The following is a 19,794-nucleotide window of genomic DNA, read 5'->3' as shown; positions in this document are numbered from 1 at the left end:
AACTTTGCATCTTTATCCACCTCTGTGCCTACAGAAGTCTCTCCACGGTTTGTTCTTGCTTTTCTGCTCTCTCTTCCTTGTCCCTTTGGAGTAGTCACACGAACAAGCTCAGCTTCCCATAGTGGTACCAAATCTTATTTTTCTTTCCTCTTCCACACTATATCAAGTACAATACTGGGGAAGGGAATCACTGGCATCTTTTGTTTATAAGCCTTTGTATACTGAGAAAGGATAAGCAGAACCTTAAATTTCTTAGGCTTCCCACAAAAAAAAAAAAGGTATCTTGTCCAGATTAATCTAAAAAACAATATGGAGTATTTGAGCCAGGCAAAATAACAACATAAGATAAAAGGTCCATACGCTTAGTGACAATATATGTACATAAGTTTATACATACACTTACACATACGTATACACACACACACATACATACCTGGTCAGCTATGGTTATCAGAAACTCTACCTACATTATGAGCAAATCAATATACAGTGTTTACATGGTGCAGATTTTAAATACGCAGTTCCTGTGAACTCCCTCTCAAAAATTTTGTACAATGGCAGTGGAAAGTAGGAACATCCAAACCAGGCAGGTTAATAGAACAGTGACCTTTTTTGACAGAAAGTAGTTACTAACTCTTACTGTTCCTGTGCTCATCTTAGAAGCCTGAATACAGGTAAATCAGATAACAACGAACTGCTTTTTTATCTTCCAGTGTCATGGCACTATGTCTATCTGCACACAGACTACATACGCAAACAGGGAAAAGAAACATGCTTTTTTGTATCCCCAAACCATAAAAGTAATATAATTTTCACTTTTTAAAAAATATTAAATATTTAAATTGTATTACTGATCGCTCAGTAGCAACTAAATGTCATTTTCTGATAGAATTTTAACTAGGTTACCATTACTACTAGTTAAAATACCAAAATATGAGTAACAAAACCTCTGAATAAATTTTCTTATAGCTTCCATACCAGTACTATTTGTATCCCTCCCCTTTCCAATTTGAAAACTCTCGCATTTTCAAAATTCTTATTGTTTTGTTAGCATTTGAAGGGTTATAATACCAGAATACAACTACTCGGAGTACAACATGATATTATAGTAAAGCAAAGAGAACACCGCACATCTTTTTATTTCAAATTCCTTTTAGACACAGCCCTTCCTTTAAGAACTCATTGCACAGAAATGCTTTTTCCTCCACAGGCTCAGCTTCTGGTTCTATTAAGACTATCCTTTAAGAACTCATTGCACAGAAATGCTTTTTCCTCCACAGGCTCAGCTTCTGGTTCTATTAAGACTATCACTTTGCTTTCACCTTGATAGCAAAAATTACAAGAATATCACAGCCCTGAGTAGTATAGAGAACTCAGACTATACTTTCCAATATATATTTCACAGACCTACAAACTAAAATTACTGCACAGCTCTCATAATTCAAACCTATTCAAACTTCTCCACACAGAGTTTCTTCCTAGTAATAGCATAGACTCTCTGTGGTCAGAGAGAACCACGGAATATTGCCAATATTTTACTCAAACTCATTTTCTACACCCGTCTCTCTCAAAGCTGTGCTTCCCTTTGCCCTTCCATTTCTCACTGATCTCCTCCTACCTCCAATTTTTTTTCAGCTGAGCTATTTTATCTTGGAGCAACACAGCACCCCTCTTCAGGCAGGGTTTTTACTGCTGGTATTACATTCCAGTTCCTATTGTATAACCGAAAAGCAAATACAAACCTTACAATGTATCTCAATGATATTACTAAAGCAACTTTTTTTAATTTTTAATTGAAACAAACTTGGTTTTTCAAACCATAATCTCAGTAAGAAGTTTGCCAAAAAGCATGAGATGAACATTTTGGCCCATTCACAGATATGAAGAGATTCTGTACGTTTTATTTGGCACTTGTCTTACAGTGCAATACTGTTAAATAATGAAGTGCCTACTGTTACCATTTATAGGTACTGACCTACTGAAAACAGCTGCAGTAACAACTAACATTTGACCTCACTACAGTAACAAACTTTTCTACAAAGCTGACTAGGCACAGTAGCATGATAAATAACGTTAATTAGATCTCTTAGATGATTTGTATTACAGTTTGGGAATAATAAAAAAATTCTGCTTGTGCTGATCCAACAACGAGCAAGTATTTGCATTTAGTCTCTTAATACATTTTAAGATATGACCTAACATCATAGCTTCCAATCTGAATACCAATTATAAAATCCTAAGCCCAGCTCTGCTCCATCCATTTGTGCACCTCTGTTCACTTCCTCAGGCTTCAGATTTACAGTCTGTAAACTGGACAAATTTCTGTTAGCCACCCAAAAATGGTGTAGATTGTTTTTCCTTGTCAGAAGAGCTATGGCACTACATCAGTAGTCTTGAAATGAAGGAAACACTGAAGGTGGCGAAATGCTGACAGCTTTGTCCAGGGAAGCTGTGAAGTCTCCATTCACAAGAAATTAAAAACCTGACTGGATGCAACCCTGGACAATGTCCTCTAGCTGACCCTACTTGAGAAAGCACTTGACACAGATGACCTCATGAAGTCCCTTCCAACCTAAGCAATTCTCTGATTATTTCTGTAGTAGAAAATATTTAGGTTTGGTTTGGGTTTGTTCATTTGTTTTGTGGGAGGAGGGTGCCTTGTTTGTTCATTTTTGATTTTTTAAAAAATAATTTCTGGAGAAACCCACCACAAAATTTATTTTGTAGTCTGAAGCTCTTCTTGTGGAACAGATGTCTCCTTCCAAAGTTCTACAAAAACAGTAAATTCTTTCCCCTGTTATTTAAAGGTACAATAATGTTGTGTGCAATGTTATAAGTACCATGAGCTAGAAGAGAAAGCAGTCCCAGAAAGAAAATCACTAAGTGTAAGTTTATAGCTAGAGCTTTCTCTCTCCCACTCCTCAAGGAACTGGATTTAACAATAAAAAAGAAATAGATTAGTAGAAAGGAAGTGTAACTCATTTGTAGGTAAAATGAATCCCCTTTCTCCAATTCACTACCATTGTATTACTGTTGCCTTCTTCATCTGACACTGGGGAGAGGGAAAAATCTTACAAGAAGAAAACAAAAAAGATTGCTTTATTCACATACACCAGAGAGGTCAGCATTGGAAATGGAACAACAAGGAGTAGTAGGTGTCAGAGGGCTATAAAAAAGGTTGGGCGCTGCTTTCCAAGACAATTTCTTGAGGGGCATATGATCCTCATAGAAAAGATGGGAGCAACAGAAGTAAAATTAAATTCATAATACACTTGATTGTTTTTTGAAGGGAGTACAGCTGGTTATGCTAGAGATATACTAGACTCATTTAGTCAGATCTTTTACGGTTTTGTTTCCTAGATATCTAACTACTGTCACTTCATGTTTAAATAAGGAAACAAAGCTGCTGCAGCTTTATGTAGAGGTATTTTTCTAAAGCAAGGAAAAAAAATTCGAGCTTGTACCAGCTACTGTTCTTGATCCTAATCCTACAGTTATGGCTTGTAATTACTAAGTTTAAAAGGAGAGGGAAAAAAACATACTTTCAAATGCACAAGTTTTTTATTTGCTGTTCCATGGGATTTTGCCATTAAAAAAGAGAAGAACTAAGATGAAAGCAGAGGTAGGTGACACTATGTGGCAGCAACCGAAAATTATATAAAATAAATGAGCATAAAACTCAACAGATTTATATTGAGTTTTTATTTTTAATAGAGGAAGGAACAATCGTACAAAAAGACTTCCGTTGGAGTTCTTTTAAACTCTAGATGCTAACACAAGTGCTCAAAGACTGTGCTGAGCAATTCTTTGAAGTCTTTGACAGGTCTTACAGAATTTTTCCATTTTCTGTTACAAAATACATATACTATTTCTTACATATTTGAGAACACTGTAAAATTTGGTTTTATTAAACAATGAAGCTTTCATCTCTGAAAGAATTTCAAAACTACTGGAATTTTCAACATAACTTGCGTGAACCTCACATGATCAGTGATTCTGCAGCTAGCAAACCACCCAGAAGACAAAATTAATCTAACGCTTCTTATCTGATTTTTTCCTAACGGACTGAAACGCAGGTAACATATCTCCCAAGATGACTGAGAAATAACATACAAGGAGAAGAGTACAGCTCTTACCACGTACAGCTGTTTCCAGAGCACAGCCCATTCCTGCAGTGTTGCAGTGACTTCAGTCACAACAGAATCTTCAAGTGGAATAATTGTTTCATATTGCCTACACAAGAAGAGGGGGAAAAAATTATGAAAAGTAGCCTGGAAAAAGTAGAAAAGGAAATAAATGTCAGCACAGTAATTTGTAAAATGCTAGAATTTGAACGTGTTTGAATTTGTTCAACATGAAGGAAAATATATTAAGAGCAACATTTTGTCTGTTGTAACACTGAAGCAACTCCAGTCACGTGAACTGTTCCTCTATCACATTCCACAAGAATCAGCTTATGTGAAGCATTTCCGAGTTACTTGTATTAGATACGTGACTAACCAAGGTCAATGAAAACACTTTTCATTATTATAACATGTTAACTTGCCTGTAATGGGGGCCTTCACAGTTTGTGTCTCTGACCTCTAAGCCAGTTCACCCCTTTTTTCCATCCAATTAATATGTTGGCCAACTACCCAAAACATGTATCTATGAACTTTCCCTATCCAGAAAACTTTTTCAATATTAGAAATGAAGTTTCCGTGAGCTATCCCCTTATCAAAAGAATAGGACTCGGTCCTTTGTGGTCAAGATCCTCCATTCCCATTGAGGGAGAAGCACAGCTCTCCTTTCATCACACTTAAATGCAAGAAAGTGATAACTAATGTATTTTAATGCCATTATATTATCTGAGCCATTAGTACCTTGACTTGTCCTTTCTGTTGAATAATTCCACTGAAACAAGCGTTAGACATTGTAAAAATCAGGTCAATTTCAAACTTCTGCTCTGTCAGCGATTTTTTAAAAAGAGGGAGCATAAAAACAAATGAACCCCACAAACACCCACAAAAGGAAACGATCAATGTTTCTGAAACACACCCTGTTGGAACTGTTTTCCACAGATCCTACAGCAGCGGTACCAAAAAACGCTGGCCCAAAAGGTGTTTGGGGACAAGTAGTGCCAAGTGAGATCCAGCCTCTGCAGCACATCCAGCAACCATGACAGACACAGATCCTCCCCTTTCAGCAGTACAGCTGGGCATACGTATTATGAAACCCTCCAGAAGGGAAGCTACAAACTCCCCATTCCACAACCAGTTTAGGTCATTTCTTCTGTCCTGTGTGCAGAGTTAAATGAGTGCTAACAAATAAATGCACAAACAATAAGATGTAATTAATTCTGAAAGGTTGTGGGGGTTTTTTGGTTTTGTTTGTTTTTAAGGGAACACGGATAATAATTTTTAAAAAGCCACATACTTTCATGGCAATATTTCCCTTTTGAAAACTCTTACTAGAAATAATTGTGCCACATCAGCTGAAGCTGAAAGTAACAAGCAATATGGGCGAGAATGATGAAGTTAAGTCACTGTATGCCTCTGTGTATCCTTGGAGCAGAAAAATTATCGAACAAAAACTTCAGTTCTTCATTTCCAAGCTACCAAAAACTCATATTCACATAAATGATGTAAACAAATAGTATATTAAGATCCAAACTATACATATACGACAAATATCGCTATCTTAAAACCCTGGCATAGTCATCTTAGGTATGCATTCACCCCACTAAAGATGGGACTGGAAAGCACTGATTCGTAAACAAACACACCAGGAGACTAAGACAGACCACCATATTTTTTTGTTATTATGTAAATTACCTTATAATGCCCAGATTTTGTTTGGAGAAACCGAAGCGCTGACAGGCACTTGGCATTCGAGACTATGCTCTATTCTACTCCTGCAATGTTTTTGTTTGGTTGTTTTGGGGTGGGTTGTTTGTTTGTTTTCTCCAATTTGGCCACAGTAAGACAAGGAAATCTCAATTCATGCTTCAAGAAACCTCCACAGTATTCTTGTGATCTGAATAATGACACTAAGAATATGATGCAAAACCCAACACCTATTCTTTTACTGACATTCAAAGATCATTTCAATGGTTAAACAAAAATACTGCATTTAGTGTATACCATCAAAAGCTTGCTTGACACTAAGAACATTAAAAATGATGCCAGAGCCCATTCCACCTGAAAATTCAGGTTTTTTCAGAACCCTCTAAAATGCCTTTACAGAGAAGGAATTCAAAATAGTTCAACACCCCTTTAACAAATCACAGAAAACTAAAGGATGAAATGAATCACGCGATACACTTTAGCTAATATGGGAGGAAAAATCAAAAGCAAAGAAAAATTTTTTTCTAAAGATTCTTTTTGCAAATGGATTTACAGACTTTTGACATCAGTGAAAAATAAAACATTCAACAGTATGGCTGGATTTAAAGAGAATTCACATCAGGACTACATTTAACCATGTAAATACCATGCTTTGCATTCCTATAACCCTGCACTTCCTCCATTACACCCATATATTAATACATTACACTGCGTCTATGACTCAAATAGAAGAACATTATATATCATGCTCTGCTATTTCATAAGTGTTTATACTGGAACTTGGAATATATTCTTATAGAAGAGCAGAATTTCTTTTACCAAAAAAATGAAATAACCATGATCTCTGATTGAGAATTGTATTAAGTTTTATATCAATTGGTATACCAGTCTTTCATACTTATTTTTAAAACGTACATCAGCTTTCCTAGTAAGTATCTAAATATCCTGAACTGGTGGCCCTTCACAAATTCTGAAATAAGATAAAGTCCTAATTAACTACAACTACAGGAAACTGGTCTTCCCCCTAAGGCCAGTACATAGTAGAAGTAATCATTCTATGCAATATATATCATTGTATTACACCCCAAAGTTATGAAGCACCAGTATTACAGTTGGCTTTACAATCCTGACTCAGTCCCTTTGAGCTTAAACATACAATTCAAGACAGTAAGTCACACAGGTATTTCACTAAATGGCATTGAGTACATTTTATCTTCCGCATTTAATTTGTTGCCTTGGGTCACTGTCTGAAATGCTGCACTTCTAAGTCTCCCCACAGTGGCCTTACTCTAGAAAATGCAAGTAAGAGCAGCAGTGAAGACACAGGATATTGATTTCTAGAGTGTCAGTCAATCTCACAGGAAACTTTGGAGGTCATGGAGCCTACAGAGAGTAAAATCTCTCACATTATGTTGCCATCAATATTCCTGTTCGCATTACCTAAACTAAACGTACCTTCTAGCAACACATGAGCTACATATAAAAACAGTGAAGGTAAAATATTTTCAACAGAGTGTACTTCAGTCCTTCTTTGGCCTGAGGTGTGGAGGGCTGGATCCTTTTGAAAAGTTTCAAAGTAACATAGCTACCTTGTCAGGTATGGCTCAGTGAAAATCTGCTGATAAATGAGATGGGCTGTCTACTTGCCAGTGCCCCCATAACAAACAGGAACATAAGAGAGTTTTGCCAGTGAGGAACAAGCAGGAATTAAAACTATAAACAGAGTTATCTAAAATGCATGTATTTCAGATAATACCTCTGAAATTACAATTTTATGAGTAAAAGTGAACAGAAGTAACCAACAGAATCGATTCTTGCTATATTAAAAAACAAACAAACAAAAAATCCAAAGCTCTGCAGAATTAATTTAATTTTCAAAACCTAATACAAAAGATACAATGAACTAAAACCACTCTATAAACTTTAATAACTACTGCTTAGATGCTATTCAAGGTGAGAAACATGGCAGCTTGTTAATGAAAAGGAAAAATACTCACCCCCTGTTACTGACGATTGCCTTTTTCAAGTGAATATAGTTTGCCGGAAAAATCCCCTGCAAGAGAAAAAAGTCTGTAAATTAGAAAAATAGATTTTGCCATTTTTTCCATTTATATCCTAAGCCACAATAAATTATTGCCAATATACCTATAAAGAAAAACCCTTACACTGTGTCAAAGAAGCTACCACAGTCAAAAGTCAACATTCAAATAAGTAAGAGTTGATCACTTTAATCCACCTTAGAACAGGAAAGCACACTGAATCAAACCTCCATCTTGAAAGATCAATTTCTTAATAAGGAATTTTTCGAAGTCTATTTAATAAAAATATCATACAAAGATTCAAGCTGAGTACTTTTCATTCCCCAAAGCTTCTGAGTGCTCAGAAACACTGTTGTAGGGAAAATACCCTCTGGTATAAAAATCATGGGTAAGTCGACTAGGACCAAACGAAAGGTGTCACTCTAATCCTACACAGCTGCCTTGGAAGGTGTAAGATTGATTTAAAAGAAAACTTTGAAGTTCAGCCAATTGTCTTCCTACTGCAAAGACTTTGAGTGCCCAATAAGCCACTAACAGGTGATGAGCAAGCAGGAAAAGTGTGACAAGTAGGAAGAGTTCAGAGAACAGCTTGCAGATAGCAGAAAGGAATGAGTAAGAGAAATAACCACCAGAAGCATTTACTGGAGAGATGTAAGCTAGCCGGGACAGCCAGACAAGTGGCTCTTACGCAGTTTGCAGCATCACATCAGCGTGCTTCCAGACCAGGCCTCTGCATTGGTATGCTACATTACATTAGACGACAAGGACATGGGTTTAAAACAAAACAAAACGCCCACCATCAAATTTGTGTCTATCCCCCACACCAGTCCTTCACGAAGGAAAGAAGTATTCTCTTACTTGCATGCCCTGGAGCTATATCCTCTTTCCAACCAAAAGCTGTTTAAACCCACCTGGTATAGCTCCGGTTATTTGCCTTTTGCTGTTCTCATGCTAGTTGGATTCTAACTTGGCCTGTGCCACTGTGTTCTTGTGTGATGAGACATGGGGAAATGAGGTGATTTAAACCCAACTTTTCACAGTGTTCCATTACCTCTGTAAAACACATGGCCCGGAGCAAACTTGGTCAGTCTGTAAGAATTGTAAGACTGCACTAAGTGGGGAATACAGAAGCAGCATTGGTAATCTCCAGGTTAAAAACCAGCTGACGGCCTCTCACAAGAATGTCGGTAACTACATGTGGGCTTTAAATTTTTAGAGCTTTAAAACAGTACTATTCAGGAAGAAAATTTCCATGCTGGGTTGAAAGCAATACCAAGATAAGATGATTCAAAATGCTAAGAAAAATTCCTTCTTTTTCATAGGCAAAACTGAAACTGCAGAAGGAAAAAAGATGAATCAATGGATTCATCAGGAAAAAAATATATATGCATGCTTTCAGCCACATGAAAATCTGGAAGATAAAGAAATACTACTTCAGTTTCTTGTTTGGTTCCAGTTAATGTGTTTTTCTTCTGTGATCCTGTGCTGGTTACCTAAGAAACCAACGAAGGTTTGAAGGGCTCTCCTATACATGCAAGCAGATCTACCAACACACAACATGAACGTAGGCTTTTCCACTAGAAGAGTATTACAGTCATGAAAACATAGAATCATAGAACAGTTTAGGTTGGAAGGGACCCTTAAAGGTCACTTAGTCCAAAGCCCCTGCCATGAGCAGGGACATCTTCACCCAGATCAGGTTGCTCAGAGCCCCATCCAGCCTGGCCTTGAATGTTTCCAGGGATGAAACATCTACATAATACAGGTAATATTATATTCCACAATACAGGTAAACATGAGGAATCTGGTACCCTCTTCTTTTTAAATACGTGTCATATTTAAACCAAAAGACAATGAAGCGATGCATTTGCAAACAAAGGTGTATTAGAATAGTCAAGAAGTTCTCCAAGAGATAAACAGGGATATGACTAGAAAGTAGCCAAATGCAGTGGTTAAACTGTAAAAAAAAATCTGAAAAAAACCCAAAACTTCCAATATCCTTTTTCATCAGACTTTTTTTCAAAATTGTCTTAGACTACTATGCACAGTATTAAATGTGTTTTTTAAAAATCCTGAACTAAAGCAGTGCAATATCACCCATCTATGCTTGTCTTAGGGGAGTAGGATGGAGAGGATCAAATTAAGTGAGATTTAGAGATGCTGGAAAGATGACATGTTACATCAGGAAAATTTCTGATCCTTTGGGTAATTAAAGAGTATTGTTCTCTCAATTTAGAAAATAAAACCAATCCTCCCACAGGAAAAGTTAGCTAAGTGAAATCCTAAGGATAAGGAAAATGAACTTTACAGGGTTGCAACATCAAAATAGATATAATCTCCCACTAGATTAAACAATGTATTCACACTTACCTTTACATTGGGCTTCTTAATGGAAACACCTCTGTACCAGCCTAAAAACAGATAAAATACACTGCATTAATTTCTGCCATTGTTTACTTTACACAGAAGCAAACTCACTGAAAACTATGCAGTTACTGAGATCATCTCAAAAACCAGCTGCTATCTCACAAGGGTTTGGTTTTTTAGGTTTTTGTGTTGTGTGTTTGTGTGTGTGTGGTTCCTTTGTTGTTTTTGTTGTTGCTGTTGTATTCTTTTGCTCTGCAATGACAACAAGCAATTACAAACCTAGAATGCTCCTGTCTATGCCCATCAGAAACAGAAGCAGCTTAGCATATTTAGTCACTGTATTCACAATCATCAGCCACTGTGGCAAAGATCCATTCAGCACTCATGCAAGAATCTGTACTGAACACTTTTCTTACATGCTGGTACATGAGCCTCTTCATAGTGTTTATCTTAACAAAATCTCCAGACTTCAAAGCCTGCCCTTCTAAAGACAGGAAAAGCCATTATCATACATTTCTAATATTGTTTAAACAAATAGAAATCCTTTGCACGTGTCTTGGTCTTATGTACACCTGCAAGACTAGAGAACAGACTTTAGAATCTAATTTCACAAGCGCAATTGTATTTCTTGTATCCCCCATCAGATAAGAGGACAATAAATCAGGAGTAAAAGCCAAAGCTGCAAAAGCTACAAGTTAAACAGAAGAACCCAATTACTCCTGTTTTACACAGGTGACAGTAAAGTCAGTTCACACAAGATTCATCAGGAAAAACAGTGCTGAAAACACCATGCAGGTTAACAATGGAAAAGGAGCACACTTCAGTCATCGCAGCAGATGAGCTGCTCTTCCACTCCGTAAGACACAGAAAACCACCTGGAATGCGTGTTAAAAATACGCTACTGTCTTCATATCTGGGTCTAACGCTTCAGCCACAGGACACAAAGTTAACCCTTAAGATCTGAGCCTGGAACAGCCCACAGGAGCAGGGGCAATGAAGAGCATCAGGGCATGAGTCCTGCAGAGGGGCCAAGGGACACTGGTGGGCACGGCTGGCCAGGCCCAGCTGCTGCACAGGCAGCAAAAGTTCACCTGCCTGTGTGTCGCCTTCTATCTGCCACAGCCCAGCATTCACACAGGCAATAACCCACACGGGCCAAATTCTCCTCCCCCTCTACTCTGCCCTGGTGAGGCCTCATCTGGAATATTGTGTTCAGTTCTGGGCCTCTCAGTTCAAGATGGACAGGGAACTGCTGGAGAGAGTCCAGCACAGAGCCACGAAGATGATGAAGGGAGTGGAGCATCTCCCTTATGAGGAAAGGCTGAGGGAGCTGGGTCTCTTTAGTTTGGACAAGAGGAGACTGAGGGGAGACCTCATTAATGTTTATAAATACATAAAGGGTGAGTGTCATGAGGATGGAGCCAGGCTCTTCTCAGTGACAACCGAGACAAGGGGTATTGGGTGCAAACTGGAACACAAGAGGTTCCACTTAAATATGAGAATAAACTTATTCACAGTGAGGGTGACAGAACACTGGAAAAGGCTGCCCAGGGAGGTTGTGGAGTCTCCTTCTCTGGAGACATTCAAAACCCGCCTGGACGCCTTCCTGTGCAACCTCATCTGGGTGTTCCTGCTCCGGCAGGGGGATTGGACTGGATGATCTTTTGAGGTCCCTTCCAATCCCTAACATTCTGTGATTTCTGTAATTGTAAAATGTAATTTCTTATTGGCTTACAATGAACACCACCAAACACTCATTCTATGTCCCAAACTAAAAGCTATGAGAAATGTCTGAGATTTGGTTGGTTGGTTTGGTTTTTAAAAACACATGTAGAAAATTGGATCTGCATTACATTATTCACTAAAATGAACTAAACCTTTATTCTGGAATTAATCTTAAATAGATTAATATTGATCTAGTCATATATCTTAAAGAACATTTGTTTTGGAGGATTTAATCACAGTAGTCATCAAATCTAGGCAGGTGCTTCAGTTATTATAATTGTGATCACAACATGCACTACATGCTTAGACCTCAGTATTGACTAATGTACTACAAACAAATAATTATGGTATTCATTTTCTAGTGATACATGGCCTTTAAATGATACTGACGTCAAGAAAATGGTGAAAAATATGGGATTTCAAATTAATGAACAGAAAAACTTGGCTATGAAGTGACAAGAATTTTGTGAATAAGCTAATGTGAAACAGCAATCATGAGCATCTACAATTTGACCAGATTAACTGTCTAGTAATGATCAGTAACTCATAAGAATTTGAGGACAGGTGAAGTAAAGGTGTAAGAGCAGAGCTAGAACACCTACAAATCTCTACAGAGACAGACCGTGCTTGACACACACAGTGCCTCACCCGTTTCCTTTTCTGTCAGCGAAGAACATTCTCAAGCTGACCTAGTGGATGACACAGGGAAAGGAAGACAGAAAATTCTGGTTTTCAAAAAATGAATCGCCTTACTGGGTCTGGCTGGAATGGAGTTGACTCTCTCCCCAGCAGCTTTGTGGCTAAAACAATGCTGGTAGGAGACCAAGATTTTGGCTATTGCTGATCAGCACTTGTAGAACATCAAGACTTTCTCCTTTTCCCCACTATGCCACCCCCAGCAAGTAGACCAGGGGTAGGCAAGAAGCTGGGAGAGGACACAGCTAGGAGAGCTGACCTGAATCAGCCAAAGGGATATTCCATACCATGTAACATCATTTACTATAAACCCACCAAAAATTAGTCTATTAGAAGCACCAGTCTATGGAATATCCTGTTCAGGATAAGAAGGAGAACACTAAATATAGTCCAAATAAGTCTGACGAATTTCAAGTATACGTTCTAGTCGAAATAAAGTAGACAAAACGTGAAGGCATCCTAGAACAGGCAAAAATACCTTCAATGATACAGATGACACGGCAAGCAAAATTATTTTTCCCTTTTTTCTCTTTGATCGCACAGGAAGATAGGCATAGGACCACAGCCTACTGCTTACACCATAGCACAATAGAACCGAAGAAACCACTACTACATCTAAACATTTGTGAGAAGCTGGGGCTGAATGCATCCATTTGCACTGCATCTTAAGGTTGTGCCAATGTGTATTTCTGAGTGTCATGACAAAGCCATTGTTAATTGATAAGTTTTGATGAATGGAGGTGTGAAGTTTTTTGTTTGTTTGTTCTAAAGAAACTGATCGTACCATAGACATAATGTCTCAGTAAAACAAATTGTCAGTGCGGGAATTACATTCACTTTCCTAATCTAACAGATTTTGACCATCTCACGCTTTACATTCTCAGTATGCACAAGACAAAGGTTTAAGCCAGGTACTGTAGAAGAAAATTGAATGAATCATATCCATTCCAATGTGTTCTGGGCAATTCACTGTATGTTAAAGCCCTATTCCAACTTTGCTTTTACATGGACTCTACCGCACAGTGTAGTAGACAAACCAAGCAGATGACCTGAAGCAATACAGTCACACTGCACAGCGACCCACGCCAGCTAAACCTACCGAAGAATCTAAACATTATGTTTCTAAGGTGAAATGTAAAACTCAGGAAAAACACACAATCCTTTACAGCTGCTTTTTTCAATAGCATTTAATGATATTTGAGACAAGCTAAGAAAAGTGAAGAGTACGTTGATCTACAGCTCTGCCCTCTGTATACCATACACAGCAAATAATCCCTCAAGGACCTACAAGAAGAATCACTTCCATGGAAATAAAACTGTAGAAAAATAAAAGGAACAGTACCAGACTATGCCTGCTGCCTCTGCACATCAAGATCACCACTTGCTCATAACTTTTGCTTCAAAATCCACTGTCTATACATAATATTTTCACTGCAGGTTACTTGCAGGCCAGTGATAAAAGCTAAATTACTTAGCAGCATATGCAAGCATGTTTGCCTGTCCTTCCCTTTGTTTTTAGGGCTGTTTCAACAGTTAGGCTTCCTGCTTAGCTCCTCTGAACTCTAGAATTCAACAAGGCCTCTGAAGACACAGGACAGAAAAATGGATTGGGAATGCATATACCAACATCACATAACAAAAAAATGCTTAGGTAAATAACATATATTTCACCTACAACTGTCTGTACATATGGAAATTCACAGTGTAAGCAACTTGAAGCCATATTACAGAAACCTGCATATTCTTAGATAAAAGACTGAAAACCAGTCTTTCCAAAGACATATCACACTCAGAAATCTCAGCAATACTGCAATTGCAGTTGCAAAAGGAGCTCTGGGGCAGGCCTGCACATCTCAATCCCTTAATCTGAGTGACTAGAAGAGCTATGAATGTTTTTCGATCTTTACTTGAAAGTGCCTTGAACAAAACAGGATATTCCTTCTAAAAGACACCTCGTAACCCTTTTCAGATTTCCACTTAAACAACGAGAGTTCTGTCACATGGAAAAAGCTCATCCCTTATGAGCACTCAGTAGCAGAAAAACAAAAGGGTCCTAATTGAAAGGTATTGATCTATTTTTCAGAAAAAAAAAAGCTCAGATATCTAGGCTGAATAAAGTAGTACCTGCTGCAGACTGTAAGAAAAAACAAATTCCACATATAATTTCTTGACAAACAGAATTCTGAAAATAAATTGCACAAGTGTCTACGGTAAATCCTAAAGCTAAACTTGGTTCTTAAAAAAGCACTGCTAGTAGAATTTGCTACAAGAACTCGCATCTTCTTTGCCCTACAAAAATAAGTATACTTTGCAGTATTGTGAGCATCCCTTAAATCTGGAGGAAAGCTATCTTTTGCACATACTAGCCAATAAACAACTGCTTTTACCTTTCAATCTGCAAATAAGCTGCTTGCAGACTATCTTTGTACAAAGCTAAAGGTACTCAAGTGACCCAGAACAGGGACAGTAACAGTGCTTAAGCACCTTGATGCTGAAACCACTCAATGCCAAGACCGCTCTGTTCTGAGCCTGACGCTCCGAGCAGTGCCACGACAGGGCAAGCAGCAGATGAATCTCCAGCCCAGCCTGGCAACACCACGTCGGGGAGCAGCCTCATGCCAGCAGAACCACAGGAATATGGTAATAACGCAGTCAGAGACGCCACAACAAAAGCAGAAGAGATAGAGTAGGTTTTATCTTGGTGTTAGCCAAATAGAGGGCCATCAAGAAGGCACTCCTGTGCTTCAAAAGATTAGTTTGCATACCCAGGCAAGGTTTTCCACAGCAGCTGTGTGGATCCAAGACGACTTCAGTTCAACTGGCACATTCCCCAAAAGGCAAAGAGGAAAAGGGAAAAAAACGCAACAAGGGAAAGACATTTCTCACTTGAGACATCTTTCTCAGGCTAAATCCAACTTACTGGGAGTGAGTCAATCTGGCCCACAGCCAGGCATAGGCCAGCTCCCAACTCCAGGTAGAAGGAAACCTGGACTGCTCCCACAGCACTAACAGTCCCAAGTGTGATTCCTCACTCATCTGTATGTACAACTTGGAAGCATGGCAAAGATATCACTTCTTAAGTTCGTGGAATTCTTCAAGCATTTAAGAAAAAACCCTAATCTCAAGCTATATCTGCTGCTTAAGCGCCCCAAATACTGGAAAGCCTTCATTTGACCATGCTGTCACTGCTGAAATAACAGAGGGCAACTTTAAATATATTATATGCATGGCTTTAAGAACACTATTATTAACATACATACACATTAAAATCATGTAAATAAATACTTTTGTGGACACCAGAATTCACATGGGTAAGATAATATTCTTTTAACTGGTACTTAAGACATCAGCTAGTGTTTCTTTTCTTCAGTGAACATGTAAGAGTCTCAAGGTAATAACTGAAGTTGTAGCATTTGTAATCTTAAAGAAAACTGCTCCCTGGCAATAACAATAAATGGACAAAACAGACACTTTACATTTAGTCTGAATGCCCTCAGTTATTCACAGCTACTGCCACTGGCAGGGCGATAGCTGTATGACTTGAAAAATAGGGCATTCTCTAGAACACACCATCCACATGTGTATTTCAAATAATGAGTGTGCTCATGCTTTGTCACTTGATAACAGAAAACTCTTGTTTTTGGCATTTATAGGTGGTGTACTATTGCCATACCCTTTCACCTTCTCAATGCATGGCATGGAAAGCTGAGAATACCACTTACTGTTTCAATTCTCTCTCTGTGGCAAGATCATAAGTGGAAGGACTCAGAAAGGGGAACAGAGAGAGGGGAAAGCTGTGAAAGACAAGCATACATACAACTGATATCTTGAAGAATATTTGTAACCTTCGAGTGAGACCACTGGAGGACCTTAGAGTCCTTTGTGCCAACAGTAACTATAAAACCATTCTAGTAATGTCACATGCTTCAGAGATAGCATAATGTTTGGTAAAAACAGGGATGGAGCTTGTGGTAGCTTCAGAGGAAAGGCAGACACTAAGTCCAAGGATTTGAACCCTGTCATATTGAATTTTTGGGAGGGAAATTGTGGGAGGCACTTGCGAGATTCAGACTGTTAGAAAACAGCAATTTAGACATTTGTGGTCTGGTACAAAAGCACACAGAGTGGCAGGCACACAAATTGATAGAAATTCAAAATTTCTGATTTCAAGTACGTGAATAAGATTCTTAGTAACAAAGACAACTGCAATTCACTGCATTTTATTTAAAATATTCACAGACAACTATAATAGAAAAAATAAAAAGTATTATCAATTGTAATTCATATTTATTAGCCTTAAAGAGACAAATACAGGTATACACGTGTGTGTATGCATATGTTCCTTTATTCTGCAAATACATATAAAACTAAGCTGCAGAGGCATCCGAGAACTTGACATAGAAAATTCCCTATTCTTTCATTCAATCACTCTAAATGCAGCGACTGCTTTTAACACCAGTCACTACAAAAGAGCACCTGCTCTTTTGTAATAATAATACAGTTATTCAATAAGTCGTTACGATTGAATATAAGCACATTCAGAACTATAACAAGCACCTGAATCTTTGTCAGCCTCAACTTCTTCAGCAAGTCTCCAAAATCATTCTTCACGTCACAACAAGGTTTGCATGTATGTGAATCCTATTAACTCAGACAGCAAAGTCTCTACTGTAGAGAATTATGCACAAACTATTCTATGAAGTGAAGCTGAAACAGCAATGGATCTTCTGTCGACTCCCACAGTAGTGATCCTTATTTGCATGGGTTAACACTAATTTATCCAGTTTGTCTGGACAAAAGAATCCCCAGCAAATAATGCAGAAGTAGAAAATGACGTATGTTTCATTCTAAATTTGCAAGGCAAACCAAGGACTGTGTTAAACAACTGCTCAGATGAGAATTCTTAAACAACTACTACTTTTTTAAGAACCCACTTTGCACGTTTAGTGTTCTTTTTTGCATAATTAACACATGCAAGAGCTGCAGCATAGACCATCCGAATATTTAGATAAGTTTCATACTGTAGAGTTCGAAATGTTATTATCAAAATTAGTATATCTTTCGAGATACGTAAAGTCCAGTCCATGGTAAAGGCATCTCAACCAAAATTACAGGATAGAGGGCTTAAAAAACAAAACCAAAAAACCTCTGTACAATCACCTCCTTCCACCCAGGAAAACACTTTGACAGCCTCCTTTCTCAGCAATTGGAAAAGACTGGCATGAATTGCCTTTGAGGAATCATCCTCAAAACTACTGGCAAAGGAAATATACAGAGCCTAATTATTATAACACTGTAAACAGACATTGGATTATCCTTCTGCTTTTCTGTAAGCAACATACTCCTTTGAGATTGTGCTTTTATTTCCCAGAGTTTTGAAAGTTTCCTCAATTACCAGAAATGGTTTGAAAATATGACTCCTTTCAGCAATATACACTGTTTCCCCTTAGAATTATACTATCACAAGGAAAGTAATAAATTTTTCCTGAGCTTGCATCATGTACAAATTCACAAGACCTGGCAGAATGACTACAATTAACACCCAGTGCTTGAATAAAGCTTGGCCCCTTATATCACATGTAGTTGTTTTATTGGTTTTTTGGTTTTTTGGGTTTTTTAATCATCATTTTCAGGTATAATACTACATGTATTGTTTATGTATTAACATAACCACTGCACTGCAAAACTCTCATTTAACAGAAAATTTTTACAGGTGTTGATGAAGAAGGTATTACTTTCCTAGAAAAATGGCATACATAAGGTCACTTTTTCCATGAAGCATCAAGTAAATAAACAAAACACCTGAGTACAAGAAAAAGATTCAAGAGCAAAAGACAGTTCTAGGCATGAGAGAAGAAAAGCAGTCTTCTGAAAAGCATGCATAAGGTTTGTGTAGCAACATTAATGCTGGAGATGAAAAATTACTGTCAACTGAACAACCACAAAAACAAACATACAACCTCGTGGAATGTTAATTTGGAATTCAAATTTGTGGATCTGGGATTTGACATTGTTTTAACACCTCAAGATTAAGGTTACATTATTCCACCTCAGACTATACAGAAACATGTTCTCATACTGTATCTTATCAACCTACTTCTCAATAGACATGTTTTACACCACTTACTTTGAACATTAGGATAAAAATCATTCTCCTTTTAAATACAACTTCAATCCTACTATTCATGTGAATAAAGCAGAGGATTAGGACATTCAATTTATTCACATGCAGACATCACCAGCCACATAAAAAAGAACTATAATTACAACATTTACTATGGTGTCTTCCTTTAGGTAAAAAAGAAAAAAAAAAAAAAAAATCACATGAAGATAACTGCAAAACGATCCCCCCAAACCCATATTATTTACATTTTTCCAGTATTGCTCCCAAATGAATTGCTATCTATTTCGTAACTAATAGTTTTTATGTGTTCAGATGTTTCTAAAAAATAAACACTGATCTGCTTAATTGAAATGCATAACAGTAACACAGAGAAAATATGGTAAGAAAAGATACTGATTATACTTCACGTGATGAAAATTCACTGTAAGACCCAATTACAATACAACAATCAGGTCAGGGTTCAAGATTTTCTGGACAGATGGTTAACTTAAAACACACTGACCCCCTATCAGACTGGATTAGTGCCAACAGCACTCAGCCTTTCCTACACAAAGTGGGTCAGATTAGGTTTTAGTCAAGTGCTTTGATTTGATGCATCATGATTTCCAATCAATTTATTAAAATCTGCTAGATTAAGATATTTGTATATTCTTATATAGAAAATGGGATTCCCTCCTGGCCATCACACTTACCTTCACATTTCTCTAGGATCTGGACAGTTTCACCTAGTTCCAGCACCAAGCCTTGCGGTACAGCTCCTCGGAAGCTGCATATCACTAGAGGGTGGGGAAAAAGAGAGAGAGAGACATATGAGAGTTGAATCTTTGTGTGAATTTTTCTTCTAAGCATAGCACTTTAGCTCACTCCTAAAATAAAAATAGCTGTTACATAGCTGCCCAGAAAACCTGTCAGCCAACTTTTCCTCATCAGATATCTTTATTTCAGCCCTATCAGATATTAAGCTCATCAACAAATTAAAAGCTGTGCTTTTAAAATGATTTTTGAATTAAGCAAGGCT

General features: G+C 37.7%; 1 protein-coding gene across 5 annotated transcripts in view; it reads right to left on the bottom strand.

The window, feature by feature from the left end:
* Positions 1-19,794, bottom strand: part of DOCK3 (dedicator of cytokinesis 3) — a 211,569-nt gene that overhangs the window by 171,237 nt on the left and 20,538 nt on the right. For all 5 annotated transcript variants that reach the window (XM_065642384.1, XM_065642387.1, XM_065642386.1 and 2 more), the window contains exons 2-5: positions 19,469-19,552; positions 10,235-10,275; positions 7,823-7,878; positions 4,137-4,233 (exon numbers count right to left, since the gene is read on the bottom strand). In XM_065642384.1, coding sequence (XP_065498456.1) covers positions 4,137-4,233; positions 7,823-7,878; positions 10,235-10,275; positions 19,469-19,552 — 278 coding nt within the window. The remainder of the gene's footprint in view (positions 1-4,136; positions 4,234-7,822; positions 7,879-10,234; positions 10,276-19,468; positions 19,553-19,794) is intronic.

The sequence above is a fragment of the Caloenas nicobarica genome, chromosome 11 (assembly GCF_036013445.1).
Source record: "Caloenas nicobarica isolate bCalNic1 chromosome 11, bCalNic1.hap1, whole genome shotgun sequence".
NCBI lineage: Eukaryota > Metazoa > Chordata > Aves > Columbiformes > Columbidae > Caloenas > Caloenas nicobarica.
This window is presented reverse-complemented; position numbering and strand designations above follow the sequence as displayed.